This window comes from Typopeltis vanoorti, chromosome 25, assembly GCF_054136105.1.
Source record: "Typopeltis vanoorti isolate ZY-2024b chromosome 25, IOZ_Tvanoo_1.0, whole genome shotgun sequence".
In the NCBI taxonomy this organism is placed as follows: domain Eukaryota; kingdom Metazoa; phylum Arthropoda; class Arachnida; order Uropygi; family Thelyphonidae; genus Typopeltis; species Typopeltis vanoorti.
The window spans coordinates 6,070,746-6,092,360 of NC_143573.1; the positions used below are offsets into that span (position 1 = coordinate 6,070,746).

The 21,615-nt window shown below is 36.4% G+C and overlaps 1 protein-coding gene across 1 annotated transcript in view; it reads right to left on the bottom strand.

Moving 5' to 3' along the window:
* Window positions 1-21,615, bottom strand: part of LOC150092507 (putative vesicular glutamate transporter eat-4) — a 65,326-nt gene that overhangs the window by 11,651 nt on the left and 32,060 nt on the right. The window contains exons 5-10 of the mRNA XM_090414488.1: window positions 21,260-21,347; window positions 19,898-19,981; window positions 16,987-17,108; window positions 14,427-14,576; window positions 10,823-10,955; window positions 9,252-9,368 (exon numbers count right to left, since the gene is read on the bottom strand). Of these exons, the coding sequence (XP_090270614.1) occupies window positions 9,252-9,368; window positions 10,823-10,955; window positions 14,427-14,576; window positions 16,987-17,108; window positions 19,898-19,981; window positions 21,260-21,347 (694 nt within the window). The remainder of the gene's footprint in view (window positions 1-9,251; window positions 9,369-10,822; window positions 10,956-14,426; window positions 14,577-16,986; window positions 17,109-19,897; window positions 19,982-21,259; window positions 21,348-21,615) is intronic.

Sequence of the window (21,615 nt, forward strand, 5' to 3'; positions counted from 1 at the left end):
CATGTAACGCGTGTTCATGATACTCAGTCGAAATGTCACGCGAACGTGTTACCTTAGCTACCTAACAGATACTAATGGTTCTTTGTATTCTTAAACCTTTTTTGCATTTACCATTTTTTTGTACTGTGCACGTCTTGAGAAAACTAGTCAGTTACTAGCGAAACCGGTAGGCAATATTGTACGAACATACGTACGAATTAAAAATCTATGGTCAGTTTAACAATAAATCTTATATTTTGTAGCATTTTATGCTCAAAAACAGGCATAATTTAAAGCATATTATAGCATCCTAAACGAAACAATAGTAAAGGATGAAATCAGAAAAACAGACAGGATGCAGATAGCATCTTTAGACTCTGCTGATGCTGTAAATAATAATCTGAAACTTTAATTTAATAAAATATATAACAAAGCATTAACAAAAATGAAAATACCCTCCCAAACTAAACATAATCCATGGATAACAGACAACATATTAACAGACATACAAAGAAAAGATGCCCTATGGAAACAACTTAAGAAGTCGAACGAAGATTAGAACGGCAAAAAATGACTACTACAGCAACAAATAAACAACAGCTCAGAACAACATAATGGAAACCTGGTACCTGATTAATGAAATTCTGGGCAATATGCACAGAACCACTGCTTCGGAAACAATAAAACACAGCTTTGCTTGCGACCCCAAATCCCTCGAACAGTTGGCAATCAACGTTAATCAGAACTTTGTGAACTCTGTCCAAAAACTACAAGAAACAATCGCTCACACAAAGAAACATTCTCCACTAGGTCCATAGCAACCCAGTCGATGTGGTTCTCCACAGTAACAAAAGAAAACTATCACTTGCAATTCAACAAATTAACCGTAACAAAGAACCAGGGATAGAAGGAATCAGACCAAAAGCCATCAAGAAACACTCGACCAACCTACTTCCAGTTATACAAAAGCTGCTAAATAAAATCTTCGAAAAGGGACACATACCTGAAACACTAAAGACTGCATTAATCACACCCATACATAAACATGGAAAAAGAAATATAAGTAATTACAGACTCATCTCCACATTGTCTGTAATCAACCAAATCATGGGGCGCACGGTGCATTGAAAAATTTGGGTATGATTTGAAAAATTTCAAATCATACCCAAAACACAATATGGCTTTCAAAAAAATAAAGGAACAGCAACACTCCTGGTAGATTTCAGAGATCTAATAAACGCTGCATTGGATAGAACAGAATAGCATCTGCCGGTTTCACTGACCTAACAAAATCCTTTGACACACTAAACCTTGTTAACGAATCTAACACATATCGGAACCGAAGGTCGCCTACTCCAATGGTTTAAAGCATGCATGAAAAACAGGAAGCACATAACACCTATAAGATCAGTGTAGAGCAAAGAGATACCGATAACCTGTGGAGTACCTCAAGGAGCCGTTCTATCTCCCATTCTATTTAACATACACACACGACATGAGCCATCTTCCCTTAAACAGTAAAATCTTCCAGTACGCAGACGACACGGCCATAGTATCCATTCACAACAACGCAAACATCGCTTACACAAATATGCAACACGACATCAATCATATCACTAATTGGCTAAACGAAAACGGTATACATATAAATCCTGGAAAAACAAAGCTAATGAAATCCCCAAACCCTACCTAGAGAAACTGAATATCGCACTATCCGACATCCATCCTCCTATACACAAAGCACTGATCCTAAAACCACAATCATCACACAGGTTAAGACAGCACGCTATCTCGGACTTCACTTCGATGCTGATCAAAGTTGAACAGTCATGTAAACTACCTACACACCAAGCTTAGGATAATAGCAAGCAAACTATACCGATTGAAAGACATTGCCCCGACACACACAAAAATACTAACCTATAAAGCATTATGTGAATATATTTTAAAATACGCAATCACATCATACGCATTCTGCTCAGACTACAGACTTAACAGGATACAATGGTTGCAAAATAACCACTCAGCCAACAAGGCCGGCATGGTTTGGCCGAGTGGTTAGCACATCTGCTCTCCAGCCAAAGTTCGAATCCCACCATGCACATAGATCTTGTGATTGTCTGTGAAAATACTGGTGGTGGTGGTGGTGGTAGGAAGTAGATGGTGCTGGTGTAGATGATGACCGAGATGGAGAGATGTACAATATACTAAGTACCATCCCTCGATGAGTCTCAGACTCCCTGGAGGTGTCGTGTAATAATAATTGTTTTTATTGATCTCTCAAATATTTCCATATATACTATGATCATCTTGAGTAACATTTAGTATGTTATTTCACAAGGTTCAGCACTAAGTGCAACATATGATGAGATTTCAATAGTAATGATGATAACATAGTTTTTTTTGCTATTTTTTAAAATAGCAATCACAGTAATAATTTTCGATTATATAGTTGAGTTACACAAGTTATATAATATTACATGAAGTCTGCTATTTTTTTTCTTTCAAAGTTTGAGAAAGAGTGATTATACAACAACATTTACACATATGCAATTAAAATATTATATTTCATAATTCTCACAAACATACAATGTAAACTCACTATTTACGTATTTTTTAATAAGAAGAATAATTTTTTCATGTTAAATAGTAATGTTATATTAATTATATTATCACATAATAATTATAATAATAATAATAATAATATTTTTAAATAATAATAATGCCCTCTTTGCCAAGCCAGAGGGTGGGAGGCCACGTGGAAGGCCAAGGACTCGCTGGATATATAGATTATATCCGAAACCTTGGGTGGACACGTTTGGGAATCCCACCAGAACACCCGAGCTTGGTGGCAGAGGATCGTGACCATTGGAAGTTCCTCTTGCAGCTGTTGCCCCCACAACCCAATTAGGAAAGGTGGGCCTTGAAGATATAAGTATGTAATAATGTTGTAATTACAATGTATGATTACGTATTTAAATTACATGTGATACTTACATTGTGTATATATATGCATTTAGTTATATACGATACATGCACTGATTGCATTTTTTTTTAAATTCAGTCCTTCTTTTTCTTATTATTGAAATTATGATTATATATTCTGATTGCATATTTACAATACATAATATTATATATTTACAACAGGTTTAGTTCTGGTTTTTTATATATATATAATATATTATACTCTTTCTTTGGAAGGCATTTCTGATTTCTTCCTCGAAGCTTAGCAGAGCTTATCTGAGGAAGATAATAGATGATAGATGGCGGTGGCTTCCTGGTTATGTTTCTATACTGGTCGCAAACCAGGTGTTGATTTTACTGTTTGTTGGTACGTGCTTGGAAGACTTCAACTGCTATTACACAGTTTTTTTTTTTTTTTTTTTGCAAGTTGGGTTGGATTTAGACATGGTGTGTTTGTTTCTTTGTGTTCTTGTAGTGATGGTTTTTGAGAGGGGATTTGTCATAGGTGTGTGTGAGGGGGAGAAAGAGAGAAATACAGGAATTGCTCTAATTTTCATTCTCGCTATAATATTTATATAGCGCCTGTTTCAGCTCTCTGTATGTCCCAAGGTTTCTGTCGTCGAACGGCAGTTTGTTTATCATGTCAGGTACGTAGAAGTTTCGGGTGGCTTTGCCGTGATGATTGTTGTACTTATATGTTATGTAGTTTGTTGACTATGGTCTTGTTATGTGATATGTTGTTCAGGTTACTCTATAGGTTGGGCTGTAGTAATATTTTAACATGACTGTGTAGTGGCATAAGTGTTTCACCTTAAATATTTTGTGTTGTGTCCGTGCTGCCTGCGTAGGTGTGGGTTGTTCCCAGAATATCAGTTTTACCATTTTGTCTTGCAACCATTGCAGCCTGCTAAGTTTGTAGTCTGCACATAATGCGATTGCATATCTTAAAATGTTTTCACATAATGATTTATAGATTAGTATTTTTATGTGGGTTGGGGCAATGTCTTTTAATCTGTATAGTTTGCTTGCTATTATCCTGAGCTTGGTAAGTAGGTAGTTTTTGTGGCTATTCCAACTTTGATCAGCATCGAAGTGAAGTCCGAGATAGCGTGTTGTTTTCACCAGTGTGATGGTTGTGATTTTAAGTTCTGCACTTTGTGTTTAGGAGGATGAATGTCGGATAGTAACATATTTAGTTTCTATGGGCAGGGTTTGGGGGTTTTTGATTATCATTAGCTTTGTTTTTCCAGGGTTTATATATATTTACCATTTTTGGTTAATCAGTTAGTGATTTGGTTGATGTTCGTGTTGCATATTTGTATGCGATATTTGCGTTGTTGTGAATGGATACTATGGCCGTTTCGTCTGCGTACTAGATGATTTTACAATAATAATAATAATAAAATGGTAAAACTGATATTCTGGGAACTTGATCAAATTCGTGATCAAAATTAAGAAAATTAAGCAATTTCAGCTGACGAACACTATAAATACCTAGGAATATTAGAAGTCAATGATATTCTCCACTCGAAAGTTAAACAACAGGCAGCATCAGAATAAATCAAAAGATTTAGAAATATTCTGAAAACAAAACTAAATGGACTAAAACACAATCAGAACAATGAATTCTTGGGCTATACCAGTGATCCGATACACAGCTGGTATAATAAATTGGGCAAAAGAAGACCTGGACAAACTAGACCGCAAAACTAGAAAATTAATGAATATGCATCATGCATTACATCCACGAAGTGATGCTGACCGGTTGTACCTACCGAGGAGAATAGGTGGACGGGGTCCGCTGCAAGTGAGACAGACTGCGGGAGAAGAAATTGGTTTAAGAAATTACATCGACAATAGCTCTGAGCCAACTTCAAGCAATTACACAAGAGGGCTTTCTAAATGCAACAGGAAACAAATCCGATTACAAGGAACAACAAAATAAGCGAAATGTGCGCTGGAAAAATAAACCCTTGCATGGCCAATTTCTTCGAGATACTGAGGACAAAATTGACGTGAACAAGACTTGGCAATGGCTACAACACCGGACACATTGAAAACGAAACAGAAGGATTTATTCCAGCAGCTCAAGAACAGGCCTTACAAACTAATGCAATCAAAGCAAAAATTTTGAACATCAATAATAACAGCAAATGCAGATTATGCGATCAGAAAGATGAGACTGTAGAACATCTAATCAGTGCCTGCAGCAAAATAGCTCAAACTGATTATAAATACCGCCGTGATCAAGTGGCCAGAATAGTTCATTGGCATATATGGAAAAAATATGGCTTTCCTACTTCTGATAACTGGTGGCAGCATAAAATAGACACAGTACTGGAAAACGAAACAGCAAAAATTCTCTGGAACTTTCGAACACGAACTGATCGGCATTTGGAACACAATAGACCTGACATCACAATTATCGATATTGCAGCACCCAGTGATAACAACATTAACAACAAAGAAATGGAAAAAATTACTAAATATCGAGATCTGGCAATCGAAGTTATTTAACTGAGCGAAATTAACATCCAAAAAGTGCGCGATTTCATCAAAGAAAACCCGAAATCGTCCTTGAGATTGATTGAAGATGAATTGGGGATTCCAAAATCAACTGTGCACAACATTTTGAGCGAGAGTTTGGGCCTTCGTAAATTGAATTCGCGATTTGTTCCCCACAAGTCTGATGGACGACCAAAAAATGTATCGAATTGAACACTGCAAGGACTTCATTAAAACCACTCGCAAGGATTCAAACTTCCTTAAAACGATCGTTACTGGTGACGAAACGTGTGTTTTGAGTACGAGCCCAAAGCAAAGCGCCAGAGTGATGAGTGGAGACCATCAGAAGAGGGGCATCCAAAAAATAATCGCTTGGAGAAGTCAAAAGTAAAGACAATGCTGATTAGGTTCTACGATTCCAAGGGCATTATCCACAAGTAATTCGTTCCGCCTGGCCAAACGGTCAATGGTGAGTTTTATCTCGAAGTTTTGAAGCGATTGATAGCGAGAATTCCTTGCGTATGGCATGAATATCGTGACGACCGACCGTTCGTCAAAACACACTGTCACTCTTGGCACTATAACTGGGCTTCTAATTAAACAAATGGCATAAACAGTTGACACAACACTGATGAAGGTTGCCGCTTTCGACAACAAAATGATATAACAGGTGGCGCAACTATTTTCTTCTATTTTTGAAAGGTTCGGTTTCTTTTTGGACAGAGGGTGTATATATATATATATATATATATATATATATATATATATATATATATATATATATATATATATATATATTTGAAAAAAATATAGATTTAATGACTACAAAACCGAGATAACTTATAAAGGTTTTAATGATAAATACTACTAGTTTCGGCTTATAACAGCCTTCCTCGGGTATTTATAAAGGAAAGGAATACTAATAAACATTGAATTATTTAAACAAACTGGAAATTACAGGTATAAATTGCCTCACATAATCGATACATAAAAAACGTTGTATTTTTTCAAGTTTTTTCCAACTGGCCTGCCATTGTTTATTGCAATTGTGCGTGCAGGTTCACGTGAACGCCAATATTGAATAACTGCAGCATGGCTATCTGGGATGTTATAACTCAAATTGTTGTTTAAGTGAACAGGGTTCAGCAGGATTTCCCTTGATTCTACAATTTTCCTCTCAAACTCATCATCACAGCGAAAGATATTTTCTGATCTATTACAGCAAACGGAGTGGCTTTGTTGATCATCATTAGGATTATTTGAAAAAAGAACATGACTGGATAACGCAGTTGCATGAGATCTTTTGTGAGAGAAGTCTCTCTTATGCTCTTCTATCCGTTGTTCAATAGATTTGTTTGTTTGTCCAAAGTATGGGATATTGCAATCGCACCACAATTTATATACACCTGGATATTTTAGGTTGTGATGAGTAGGTTTTGGATGGCTGATTAGAGAACGGATTTTAGGAAGTGAGGTGAAGAAGGTCCTGATATTATATTTTTAAGGACTTTAGCTAATTTTTTAGAGACTGTGCTAATGTATGGAATGGAGATGCTACCTTTAAAATTAATAGTCTCTGTTGTGCAATGCCTAGGAGGATCCAGAAGAAATTTCTTAATTGTTTTTTTTCAGAGTATCCATTTTGTTTAAAGATAAGAGTGAGATGATTCATTTCTTTATGTAGTTCATCTGGTTCATTCAAGAGAGAGCGTGCTCTGTGTCCTAAGGTAGATAAAGCTCCAAGTTTTTGTGGTGGAAAATGATGAGAAAGATTATGCAGATATCTATTGGTATGAGCAGGTTTTCTGTACATAGAGATTTTTAAACTTTCAGAGCATCGTGTAAGCATGACATCCAGGAAAGCTAAGGGGTTATTATTTTCTAGATCAGCAGTGAATTTTATATTAGGATGTTGGATGTTTAGATGACGAAGAAAATCTGTGAGAGATGTGTGCCCGTGATGATTCCAAATAATGAATATATCATCAACATATCTTTTCCAAACTTTTGGTTTAAATGAGAAGGAAGATATGGCTTTCTTTTCAAAATCTTCAAGGAAGATGTTAGCTAGCACTGGGGACGAAGGATTGCCCATTGCCAGGCCTTGTTTTTGTTGGTAAATGGAGTCCTGATATCTGAAGTAACCAGAATGAATGCAATGTTTTAATAAAGTGAACATTTTTTTGGATAATTTGTCCTTTATAATGTAAGTACCTCGTCCGTAGCAACGTTAGTAAATAAAGATATAATGTCAAAACTAGCTAGAATGTCATTTTCATTGATGGGAATATATTTTATATAAGACACAAAATCTGTGGTATTTTTGATAAAAGATGAAGATTTATTGGAGAAACACTTGAGGTACTTTGCTAGGTATTTGGAAAGTTTATACGTAGGTGAGTCAATTCCTTCAACAATTGGGCGAAGAGGGATGTTTTCTTTATGAATTTTTTGGAACTCCATAGATGCGTGGGATTAGAGGATGTAGAGAGCGTAAAGAGAGGCGAACATTATGAGGAAGTTCACTCGTAGTCTTTAACAAGTTGTTTGTACGGTTTTGTAATTCTCTTGTAGGATCTCCCTGAAGAATAGAATATGTCGAATTATCTTCAAGCAATTGAAGCATTTTGTTGTGGTAATCTGCAGAGTTGAGGATGACCGTGGAATTGCCATTATCTTCTGTAAAATAATAATGTTACTGTTCTGTTTTAGATTTTTAGGGCTCTTCTTTCATCCACAGAAATATTATCTGTTGGAGGTTTGGCATTATTTATAATGAAAATCGATTCAATACGAAGAAGTTTCGCCAAATGATTAGGAATGAGTGAACTTGCGAAACTTCATCATTTGGTGAAATTGTAGATGGTTGTGAGCTTGTTTGTGTTTGCTTAAAATCGATCTTAGTTTAGGAAGAGTATAGAAACAGGTTTTTATGTTGAACTTTCTTAAAATTCTTCTTAGTTTCGGGGAGAGCTCACAACCATCTACAATTCCCAGGAGTGTACAAAATCACGTGTGAATGCGGGAAGCAATACTATGGGCAAACTGAAAAATTCATCCTCCTACGTCCAGAAGAACATCAGAGAGACATTGCCTACAAAAGCACTAGAACAAGCGCCCTGTCAAGCCTTGTATTGTTTTCAGTAAACACAAATGAGGAAGGCCGTCAACATGAGATAAACTGGACAACAACCTCAAACCTTCATATATGCCGTGACGAGGTGGAGCGACGCATAGTCGAGCCTAAGGAAATTGTTATGGACCCTAATCACATAAATAATAACCTCAGGTATAATCTACCGGACTCTTTCAGTTCTGCTATCTGATATTGGCACACGCGTGAAATCAGACGCACGCAGCTACTTAACAATAGAACTTCAACACGGACTGTAGCTACAGTTGAAAGCTAACTGATTTTATAATAGTCGTTTTATAGTGATACGATGTTTCTTATAGTGTTTACTTGCTTTCTAAGTTCCCACGCCTGAAGAAGTCGGACAATCCGATGAAACATGTTGCGTTTTGAATAAATTTAATTGTTATTCTAGTCTCGGTTATAGTCAGTATATATAAATATGAATATATATATAGCCTAATTTACAATTTAATCTAAGAGGATAAAATTTAAAACACAAATAATCCTTTAAATAATGTACTTCACTCCTCAACTTCAAAAACTAATCAGGTGTTGGTGTTACCCCTTTTTAACCCCGCAACAGCAAGTTTATACCGAACTACTGAAATTTGGAGTCAAACTAAAATGTACTTACTCCGTACGAGTTGCTGGAGATTAAAGTACTTACCAGTAATTGAAAACGCCAGAGAAAGGGGAATTACAAAATATACACCCATGGCGGTAACATAGTCCATAGTTTCTACTGCTGTCAAAATGGTTACAAAGAGAGCCAAAACCACGAATCCTAAAGATGAAATAAACATATGAAATTATTTTCAACGTCCCTTTCACTTCATCTCAATTTATTCATCGAATGCAAACATGAGAGTAAAGGAAAGTATCAGACATAACTTAAGAATAACATTCATTGCAAAAATATTTCATCAAATAAATGCATAAAAGTTGAAGAGTATTGCATTACGTACGGTGAGATGAATCGAAGAACAGATGAGTACTGCGCTCACATTTGTAGATAATATTCGCATCTCCAGCAATAACGCACTCGTAGAACTATCTTTATTGTGTAAGATGCTATCGCGCGTGACAAGACTCCCTCATTAACCTTACTGGAAGAACCACATCACACCAAAATTACGATCCTGCTGTAGTTTTTGTTCTACGTCCAGCCTTGTCGTCGTGCCTATTTTATTCTACAGATAGTTAACACACTAAAAATACATATAATCAAATAGTAGAAATTCTACAAATCGTAAAAATGTCTCTTAATAGCGTCTTATTACACGTTTCAGTTCGCGCGGTTAGACGAGTGGCTGTGCGCTTCCCTATATGCCAGGTCCTGGATTCGATTCTCGTCGACGACGTGAGGAACTTAAGGAGCTTTCTCGGCCAAAACCAAGTTAGCCGGTCTGTGGACAGCAGGCTTTTTCCAGCAGGCTTTTTCCTCCAGTTTATCTGGGGTTTTTCATTCATCCCGCACACAGACTCCGTAAACACACAGATTACAGTCATAGGATATAGTACATAATCCCTCATTAGCGGGGCTTAACCAGTCTTAAGCGGAGGTCGAAGAAAGGGGGGAACCCCACACGAATAAAAAAAAATTGCACGTTTCAAACAGGCCATGGAAATTCAGGGTGATCTGAAATTAAGATGGGATTCAGTTCCTCCGATATTTCTGTAGATCACCTCCTTCAGGAAGTGATCTCGAGAATTTGTACTAAATTTGTATTTGTGTTTTTCTTCCACTGCTTGTGATCTTATCAAAAATTGAGCCAACTCAAAGCGAAACGATGACAGCGCTAAGCAGTCATTTACTGGTCACATATATCGATGAACAGTTTGGACCAGATCGTTGGTAAATTTAATGTCCGTGTTTATACGGAAAGTGGAGGATACAACTGGTAATTCATATTTCATATAAAAATCGCTATATGACCACCACCGAGTAACTGGACACTGCTTAGGGATGAGCTAGATAACCTCTTTCAGGTAGTGATCTCCAGAATTCGTACTAAATTTGTATTTGGTTTTTAATTCCACTGCATGAGGTTGAAGCATGATGGCTGCATCTCGATTATTCCTTTGGGGAAATTACATTCAAGGCGTATTGATTCGATCACTAAAACTATCTCTCTCTCCCTCTCTCTCTCTCTCTCTCTCTCTCTCTAATTTGTAAAAATCGTAATAATTTGTGAATAACTTTCTGGAAAAAAAATATTAAATAAATTCTAAACTTACCTGAACACGTGGTCACTTTTCGTACTAGCGTTGCGCTCAATCCACGCTCACAAATTAAGTAGTCGCACATTAAGCTGGCGAGAATGAGGATGCCAAAACCAAGGAAGTATCCTAATACTGCCAATACTTCTGTCTGAAACAGAAAAGTCGGACAGTTTATTTTCATTTCTTTTTTTTTTAGCTTTCGTATATATTTAAGAAACAATTCTATTATCTATTCGCATATACTTTCATTGAATTTCAATGTAATCGCTGATCATTACTGGGACTAATAGGCTGTTAAAACAGCGTCTTCAATACCCTCAGTCTAATGCTGCATCTCACAGATTCATAAAAGTCGTCTTTAGATTGAGTGAATTCTCATTTCGATATTCAGGTACTGGATAGATACTGTTCAATGGAAAGTAAGTTGTCCAGACTTCCACTCCTACGAAAACTCTGGTTTTGCAACCAGTAAAAAAACAAAGAGACAGACCGGTGACAATAAAACACGTAATGTACGTACATAACACATATTTCTTCATCCGCTGAGTGGCCTCTGCCATAAAACCAAAAAAACAGCAACAAAACAACAATTACTCATTTCCATGAAAATCGGGGCATTTCTTCTGGCGGCAACCAATTCATCAACCTCTTGTGCATCCGTTTAGCATGTTCATACCACTGTACACATGGATACACATGGATGCTACAAGTATCGTACCACATTTTCTCGCAAAAACAATCTGTCCATGATGATCTCCTACCGAGTTCTGTTTGCATGCGAAATAGTAGTATGTTTTATCGTAAACCATCCATCTTGGCAGCCCTTTTGTGAATCTTCTGACTCACATTCAAAGTCTATCCGTCTTTTTCCATACATCAGAGCAATCTGCGTGTTTAGAATAATATTCTAAATTTACCTAAAAACTGTCGTTTCAACTAACCTATGGTGGGTGTATTTGAAACGACAATCTACACCTTTCTCACATGTCTCCGATTTTTGAATAATAGATCCGAATTATTTGGAATCCTCTATACCGTTGACATTCTGAACTAAATCTGTTTACTTCTCCAACTACCAAATATCTTTATAAAATTAATTTTTAATCCTCCCATGCCGTAAACTTTAATTAACTTCCTCATCGAGAAATCTGTGTAATCCGAATTCTGGGCAGTCACCAATGAGAAATCGGCAATTAATTACATACAGTTATTAATAAAATGAATACATTATATTCTTTCGAATATCACTACCGTTCATTCACCATCTAATCTCAGAGAAGGTAGAGACGTCACCACGTGGCTACCCTCTCTGAGATGTTGAAATCACTTCCATATTCGAATATGATGAAATAAACGGGTCAGAGTTATTATTTCAAATATTTTAAAATAAAATGTAACTGATAACAGTCGAACCAATAACCTTCCCTCAGAAGCATTACATTGAATGAAAAATGGAAAATCTCTAATAGAAAACCAAATCCCAACAAAATACGCTGGAAATAAATTTCTCCTTCGACTTCTTGCCTCAATAGAAAACATTGGAAGAATGCTGAATGGCCGGATCCATGCAAGTCTGATTCCTATCTTTAAAAAAGAAAGTAAGAATAACTGGGACAAATACAGAGGAATAAGTTTATTAAACACAAGTTAAAAGATATATGGCGAAATACTAAAGAACTGAAAACACTTATACTAGAAAAATTATAAATGAAGAACAGAATGATTTTGGAAAAGGACAATCCTTCACAGAATCTATATTCAGCCTCCAACTAGTAGTTGAGAAAAGACGAGGATTCATCTTAGAAAAGCATTATTATATAATTGAAAACGTTTTTGACAAGATGCACAGATATAATTGTTTTCGTAATCTTAAAACCACTTGCCTATAAATTTATTGCAATCGCAGTGCAGATTCTGTGAGGAAAAAACATAAAGAGAGGCAAGAACAGAACCAAAACAATTGACATGACAGGCGGTCTTATACAATGATGCTCACGTTTGATCAGAACCAACATTATTGCATGGCAGTGAAGCATGAACAATAAGATCAAGAGATAAGAAAATAATCTTTATATAGAAATGAAATAACGAGGAGAACAGTTATACAAGACTAACTAAAATTAACAATTAAGACATTCTGGAAGAGATAAACCAAACACCAATAACGGAAACAATGGAAAATTACAGAACCAAATGGAACGAGCATCTACGATGAGTGGCGTATGATAGAATACTCAGGAGGAGGATGAAAAACCAAAAGGTCAAAGAAATAGAGGCAGACTGATGACACGCTAGGCCGAGACCGAAACAGGACACTTTTCATAGATTTGTGATAGGAGGAGGAAGAATAAGAAGAAGAAGAAGAAGAAGAAGAAGAAGAAGAAATTATCCTTAGTAGCTGGTTCTCCCCCATAGTTCCATAAGCACTCCTACTGGGCCAGCACTGTTTTCATTCCTTGATGTAGCCTAAACATCTCGCAGTTCACTTTCAAATGAATACGCCAACCCTCCGACCTTCATATCACCACCCTGTCTACATATGTTCCGTCTTGTTCTGTGTCAGAAGATTCGAATGTTTATTCCAGCTGTTTTCGGCACCAAGATCACTGGATATGATCTACGATTTGATGTTCTCCTACGCCCGATGGTCCTTCATTCCTGAGACAACCTATTATATCCCAAACAGTGGTTACTCTGAGAACAAACTGTGTTCCAACATTTCTTCTCACATGTTTGTACAATGTTTTTACTTACATGTCAATAATTTCATACTTTCTCGATCCCTCTCCCTCTCCAAACTTAGACTGTGCAGGGTTTGTTTTTCTCAGTGAAAGTCATGACACCTCTTTCAGTCACACATTCATTCATCCATCTTGAATTACTGTGATTCACGTTCCTTCAAAAACTAAGTACTTCTTTAGTTGATTGTTATAAATAGCATCAGCTCTCCAGTTCAAATCATATTCATTAGCATTCAAGTCTAAATGCCGATTGTCTCCACTCTCATGCAATCCACTAAACCCTCTCGTAATTAAATATATATATATATATATATATATATGTGGTGAACATCCAACTTGACATGTCCATACTCCTTCACATTTCTCCTCCTAGACTTTTCAAGCATAACGATCTATTCGAGAAGCAAGGAGGTGCTTCAAAAATAGTTAGAAAATTAGAATTCTGTATTACTTTTGCGATTTCCAAGGAGAGGCTTTGTAGTCTGACGTTAGATTTTTGAAGTAACTTGGCTTTCTTCCACATGATAAAGAACTTTTATTAATTACGTTAATCGTTTTAATATTATGAAGTCTTTGCTTTCAATCCACTTAATAATTTTGAATCGGAAGGTCTGATTCTGATCGATTCTAGCTATTCGAAGACCGAGACATTAATTTAGAGAAAAAACGAAAGTTAAAATGTATTTTTTGCGTGAAAATTAATAAAATATTGAGATTCAATATAATCCAAGTAGATTGGATTAATTTCTATCCAAATATGATTTCTGCCAAGTATTGATTGAGCACAACCAGTTTAAGACGAAAGCGGAGACATCAGAATGAGCTTTCCATAATATGAGAGTGAAGTTCTAAAATTATTTAATCAAAACTGCACTTACCGAAATTATTTTAAATTGGGACATCAAGACAACGGGCGCAATTGTCACGAATAACCTGTACATCTCAAATCCTACTGCGAACTGGGCGATTCCTATTGCAATAAGTTCCTTGGAAACAGGAACAAGACTTCTTCCGAGTGTTGACGACACCTGCACAATAGAAGCACGCTATTTGTAGAAATAAATGTCTTTTTTTCGACCATAACTGCTCTTAAGTGCATTGATAATCTATAAACATTTATATTTTTTATTAACTAAATGCCAATCGAAATCACAGTAAATAAGGAATTAAGAATTAAACATCCATCACACACAATATTGCAGAAACGCATTCCTTTGCAATATCAATAAAAAGTAAGCGATCCCGTATTTTTCATCAGTGCGTATATTTCTTACAACACAACGCGTAAACTGCAATCGGAAAAGAAAACAAAATCCTTATCTGCTTGGTAAATTGTTTGCTAGCAGTGGAATTCAGCTCTGGATGTCGCCATGCATGCAGTGTGAATATGCGCAGGGTTGTTAGTTCGGAATCACAGCCAAAGCAACTTCTAGGAATTATATGAGTTTAGCTCTTCTGGCATCTTCTCAAATTACCGCTACGTTCGGGTTCTTTCTCATAAACCTCTTTGTAATGCTTTTTTTTCTTTTTGACTCCGCACATTAACCTCAGAATCCGAATCTTCGCCACTTCTACTGACTGCCATCAGTAATTATCCCATCCTCGAACCTGCTCATCGAATACTCTTCTTTAGATAGACTCATCCTTAAGCCGTTGCCTCGTAACCTTTCCTTCAACAGTTCCAACATATCATTTAAACAAATTTATGAAACCGAAAACGTTTCTGAACACACTTCTCACACTTGCTGTAGTTTCCCTAGTACACATTTTTCAGTACAACTGAAAAAAAAAAAAATGCTCCACTCTTTCCTAGAATCACAAATTCTTTTCCAGACTTTCTTTTTCAATTTTTCCCATGATAACACAATTGCGAACAAATGGAACACATTATAAGCAGTAATATTTACGATTAGGGTAGCGATGTGGCGACAGGTATATTGTCATAACTCCGTGAGATTATCTCTACACTTACCAGTAAAGACAACACTAATGTACCGGAGAACAACTGGAGTAAAGGCGACCGCTAAGTTATTTCCAAAATTTAATGCTTAATAGCGCCGCCTATACAGCTTAGATATTAAGAAGCGTAGATCATGTATATGCTATACGATATCGCATTCTTATATAGAATAAAGAACAAAGGTTATAAGCTCTGGGTGGAGTCAGAAAATTTTAAAAGTTTTTTTTGATGCCACCTCAATATCACAACGTTTCCTAACTCGCAATTTGAAGCTCAAATTCTTCTTTACATCTGGAAGTGTTTGACAAGAAATCGCTTCAAATACATCAGAACTAGTATAATTGAATACAGAAGATTTGATTCTAATCAAGCTTCTAAATTAACCATAATTTAGCTATTCCTGATAGAAATATAACTTCTGCCGTTGTTAAAATTCCGACGCTTTCGACAGGTGGTCGAACGCCCACCGATCAGATGTTCATAAAGGTGGAAACTCGTCTGGGCCGGCAATACACACGTCCGAAAGGATGCGAGTGCGTATTAGGTGATGCTGGGCGTTTCGATGGGAACTCAGTTGCTACTATGGAAAACTGACTTAGCCGTAAAAATCATCGTAAACTTATGTTCGCTCTCGCTTCGCTAAATAGTAAAAAAAAAAAAAAAATCTTCTCAGGCATACTATACATCTGCGATTTGTACAAGGAAGGCAGACTACTTATAAGATAACGAATCTATATAAATCAACACGTTGGAGAAACGTTTGAATTTCATAAAGCTATGAATAGGATGTGTTATGCCATGAAAAAATATACTTTGGAGGAGCATTTAGAACTCGAGAAGCTACTGATATGATCTGTTGTGAAATGAAAATCTAGCATAAAATGGACATTGAAGAACTGCCTTACCTTCTTTGAGCACCTGGGTATTACTGAGTACAAGTAACGCAGATAGGATAACTTTTTCCTGAGGAAAAAGGCGTACTTTATTCGAAATGAATCGAGGTTACGACCTGTATGTTTTGTCTTTGGGTGAGAGATGAATATGACTACTCAGTTTGAGACCACCATTCTGCTTATGGTGCACTTCAAGTGACTTTAAAAGATTCCTGACCAATGAGATTTAAAATGATCGTGGCAGATTCGCTGAAAAATATATTTTGTATAGTTCGAAGTGCTGCGCCTGAGTGATGATCATAACAGACTCTAAAAAAGTCGTTTCCCACTTCACGTGTTAGCTACAGAAACTGATTCCAAAATACAGCACTCTAGGCATGGGTGTCCTTCTGTATATTTACACACACACACACACACACACACACACACACACACACACACACACACACACACACACACACACACACACACACACACACACACACACACACACACACACACACACACACACACACACACACACACACACACACACACACACACACACACACACACACACACACAAATTATCGTAAACAAACTTACCTGTGTATTCCTGTTTTGATGTGCATTCTCTTCGTTTTCTAATCTCATAAAGCTTTCCCTAGAAAATTGCAAAGCTACGAATACTGCAAGCCAAAGGATAAACCACACCAGACCCAAAGCACCTAACAAACGGGCAAAACCAAATAATCATTTATTATTCAATGCATTTAAATCTGCAACATAAAATAATTTCTAGCAATCTAAAAGAGATGTAAAGCCGTAGGATTATCTTAAAATGAAACAACCGCGCAACTTGCTCGAGTAAATAGATAAATGCATATCCTGCTGAAATGAAATAAAAGGTGTTTGTACCAAGCACATCTATAAAGAATCCTACAATGAATGGACGTACTTCATTGGAGACAACTGTCTAATTGTGCTTTGAGAGGTGTCTCCACAGCGTTCAAACAGTCCCGATTAGCCGAAGCCTTGGTTCCTTGAGGTCGTAGAAACACTGCAAGGAACCGTCTAAATATATTCATTTTTACTCAGTGTATACAACCATGTGCAGAGATGTATATTCCAGTTTTTAGTACCTCCTCCATAACTGACGAATGAGCCATCTTATTGAGTCTGTATAGAAGTCTTTTGGTCGGAAAGACCCAGGTTCACACCTTCTTCCTAAACGGGGGTGTGAACCTAGGTCTTTTTTCTCTTAATTCCCTAATTAGAGTTCTTATGAAGAACCTTAATTAGGACTTTCAAAATGAAGGTACGATAGCCGGTATGATACGGGCGAAGTAGGGTTCTCTCCTCTTGGAAACTCAACATCCAGTAAAACAGACAAGCCGATCATTAGAAAACATGTGCAATTGACAGACGCAGTATACAGGGCGTTATAAACTGAGTGGCATCAACCGTAATTACAATTATGAATTAAATAACTATACTGTAAACCCATACAAGCCACACAGAATATTTCACCATATGCTTGGGATTCCCAAATATTAGTATTTCTGGAACTGTGGATGCTGCACGATTGCCATGGTAACTCACTCTAAGGGATTTGCAATAAAAAATACAAAATTACGTAAAATAAGTAAAGCAATTAGACATAATGAAGGAGACATGAAAAATGTCGATAAAGATATTCTTGATGCATGGAGTAATTACTTTGAAAGATTGCTAAACGAAACAAGCAGTTACAGCAGCGTGGTGGTAGAAAGGAATGCCGTCTGGAATACATATCCATACTCGAAGTAGGAAAGACTTCTGAAGGCTGAAATGTGGACAGGCAGGGTGACTAAATGTTATTCGACCAGAAATGCTCAAAGACAGGAGGTATGAAAGTTTTACAGTGTCTGCATAATTCAAAGGGCCAAAATCCAAATGTTTTGGAGCAGAGCTCTCAGAGTACCCATTTATAAAAAAAGAAACAAAACCTGAATGCGAGTATTACAGAGGTATTTCCCTACTGAGTGTTCCTGGTAAGATTTATGCAAGTATTCCTGAGAAATATCTAAGAAAAATTGTGGTGGAGAAGTTGGAGATGAATAAGCTGGGTTCAGGCCAAATAGAGACTGTCAGGATCAGATTTTCACATTACGACAGGCATTTGAGAGACCATGAGAATATAACAAAGATCTGCATTTAAGTTTTATAGATCTCACAAAGGCTTATGACAAGGTGTCAAGGAAAATCTCCTCATAATACCACAATTATATGGTGTAAATGGAACATCATATCAAGCAATACGTAGTTTCTATTTACGCAGTATATCAACAGACTTGAAGGAAGTAAAAAAAGATGGTTTGATGTAAAATCAGGTAAGATACAAGGGTGCATATTATCTCCGCTGTTATTCATTATCGGTATGGATCAGATTATTACGGAAAGTGGTATTAAATCTGTTAGCAAAATTGGTGATGTTAATCTTCGCTTTTTAATTGATACAGATGATGTCATAATTCTGAATCCAGTACAAGTCTGCAAGATTCCCTGAATAAATTGAATAAATGTTTTTTAATTCAGCAGTTATTCATCAACATAAACATCAACAGTATTCTGAATGGAGAAACTAAAGAACAAGTAAAACATTTCAGCTACTTAGGCACAATTTTAGTTACGATGATAAAATAAAAGTGAAAGTAGACCACAGAATTAATAAAGCTGATAAGGTATGAAGTCAACTGAATAAAGGTATATGGAACAAGAAAGAAATTAGTCGACACCCTAAATTAATCGTATACAAGACAAGCTTTCAAAATAATTTTAACTTATGAATCTGAAAGCTGTTATAGAAATAAAACACTTGACCAGAGACTAGAGACCACAGATATGCGAGTCCTTAGAAAGATTAGAGGTGTGAGCAGATAGCATCAGTGTCAGTAGGACATCAAGAAACAGGATATTAGGAAAGAATTTCACAAAGCTACATCCAGGAATGTGTGAGCAGAGCTAATCTCAGGTGGTATGGTCACTTAAAAAGAATAGGAGAAGAAAGATTAGCAAAACAAGTGTTCTCTGCCAGGTTGGCAGGGAAAAGACCCAGAGGAAGACCAAGATGAAGGTGGATTGATACAGTAAAAGTGTCTTACAACAAACGGAATATCTGCTGATATTGGAATGTTGTCAGATAACAAGCTAATGTAGAGCATAATTGTTGATAGGAAGTCAGTAATGAAGATAACTGTTCATGTAGTGCTGTCATAAGATTCTCTGCACCCTGAGGGATATATTTCAAGAACTTGATGATGATTATTATAAAGAATAAGAAACGGAAATGTAAACACTTTTACAATATAAGCGCTTAACAATGAAAAGGATGACTTAGTAATATGTCACTTGGTAGTTAATAATATATTGTATGCGAGCACACGAGACGAACTAGATCGTTGCCTTCGCCAATTAGAAAGAATCACATTACTATGAACATTAACGTTACCTCACAGACCACAGTGATTCAGCTTACCATAGGTGTAATATTCTAATTTCCACGTGGAAAGATCATCCCGGCAGTTTATTGCTGTAAACAGAAAAGCTCCAAAGTACATGCCTGCAGGGAAAAAAAATAGAATGCAGTTGTAAACTAACATGATTATAGTTATAGCAATGGCAATTCAAACAAACGTATTAAATATATTGAAGTTCGGTAAATGTAATTTTGGACATAACTTTGCATTATTTTCTCTGCTGACGTCGATGACTCGCAAGATCGAAAATGACCTTTCATTATCTATCATTAACCAGAGATTGTCAAATCTATAAACCAAACGCAAAGATGTTGTTTCGGAGGTCTTAAATGAAAATTAGTTAAAAATTAAATATAGTCATAAATCACAATTTTAATAGTAACGGGCGGGTGGTAGATGGGGACAGTTAAAGGCACACTTCAGTTGATTTTGGATATCATATTAGTTCATATGGTTAGGCAGCGGGAAACTACATGCTACACTGGTACAATAGCCTGATAATGAAAATTAGTCATTTCGTCTGACTTTCTGTCTCTCTCTCTCTCTCTCTGTCTTTCTATCTCTCTCACTCCGTAGTGATATAATACCAACTTAACCAGAATAGTTTATTCGGAGGGAAGCACAAATTATCCTTTGGGAAAAGGCAACTGCTCCTTTTCTAAAAACAAAAAATCCGGGCTCAGACTTCATGCGTCATCCGCGTGACCATTTTTGCTTTGGCCATTCCCCACTGAACACAAGTTTTCTATCGAAACGTGTGAAACATAAATAACTTGCTTTAAGTTGTTATATTCTGCGCAGTTAATCATGTTTTAATAGAACTTTCAGCCATACTAATTTAGTTAGAGAATAAGGCAACGGGTTGCTTGCAGCTGTTCTTTCATTCGTGGAGAACTCGACAATGTTTTTTATTCTAATTGTAAATTAGAAATTAGTCCAAATATACCCGCACGTTTTCTGTTTAATATCTGATATCGCGGGTTTTAACGACGAAAGTGCCGTATTAATCATTTCTTCACACACACACCTTTTACCTTTTTCATCTACAGAATAATGCATACTTTCAACACTAGGTGTCGCCATACTTCCATGCAATGACGAACATTCGCATCATTTTCCAGAACCTCCATCTCATCCATCAGCATCTTTCCGATAACGAAGATTCAGACCGTGCAAAAGAGAAAATTTGGAGGTCGTTTCAGGCGATTGTTTAATTCATTTTAAAATCCTTTAAAAAAATCATTTAAAATGCATTTTCTTCAAGTTAATACGTATTTATCTGTAAAAGACTTTTAAGCAAAAATAAAAAAAGATTTTATTATTTCTTTGGAACGTCCCTAAAAGCGGTGGAATAATCTTACCTGCTATTTCTACGGTCCCAATGGTTGTCGGTCGGTTGTTAACATTCAATTTAGCCCATGTTCCAAATGCCGCAGGGGACATCACGCCCTATAAAATTAACAATCATTTAGTCCCTGATGCGTCACCTACTATGCTCTTAACAAACATTTGCCTCCTTATGTTAGTAGAAATTAGCTAAATATATGATTTACATATTGAAATAACAATTCGGCCTTTGAGTTCACAGTTCACAGTCCCGTATCTCAAATTCTGCACACACGCACTAGCTGTACAGCTTTCTCCAAATTCCGATTGCAGTCATTTTTAAGTCAATATGTTGAGTGTTGCTGTTGAGCTTACAGTTGTTTTCTTGGAA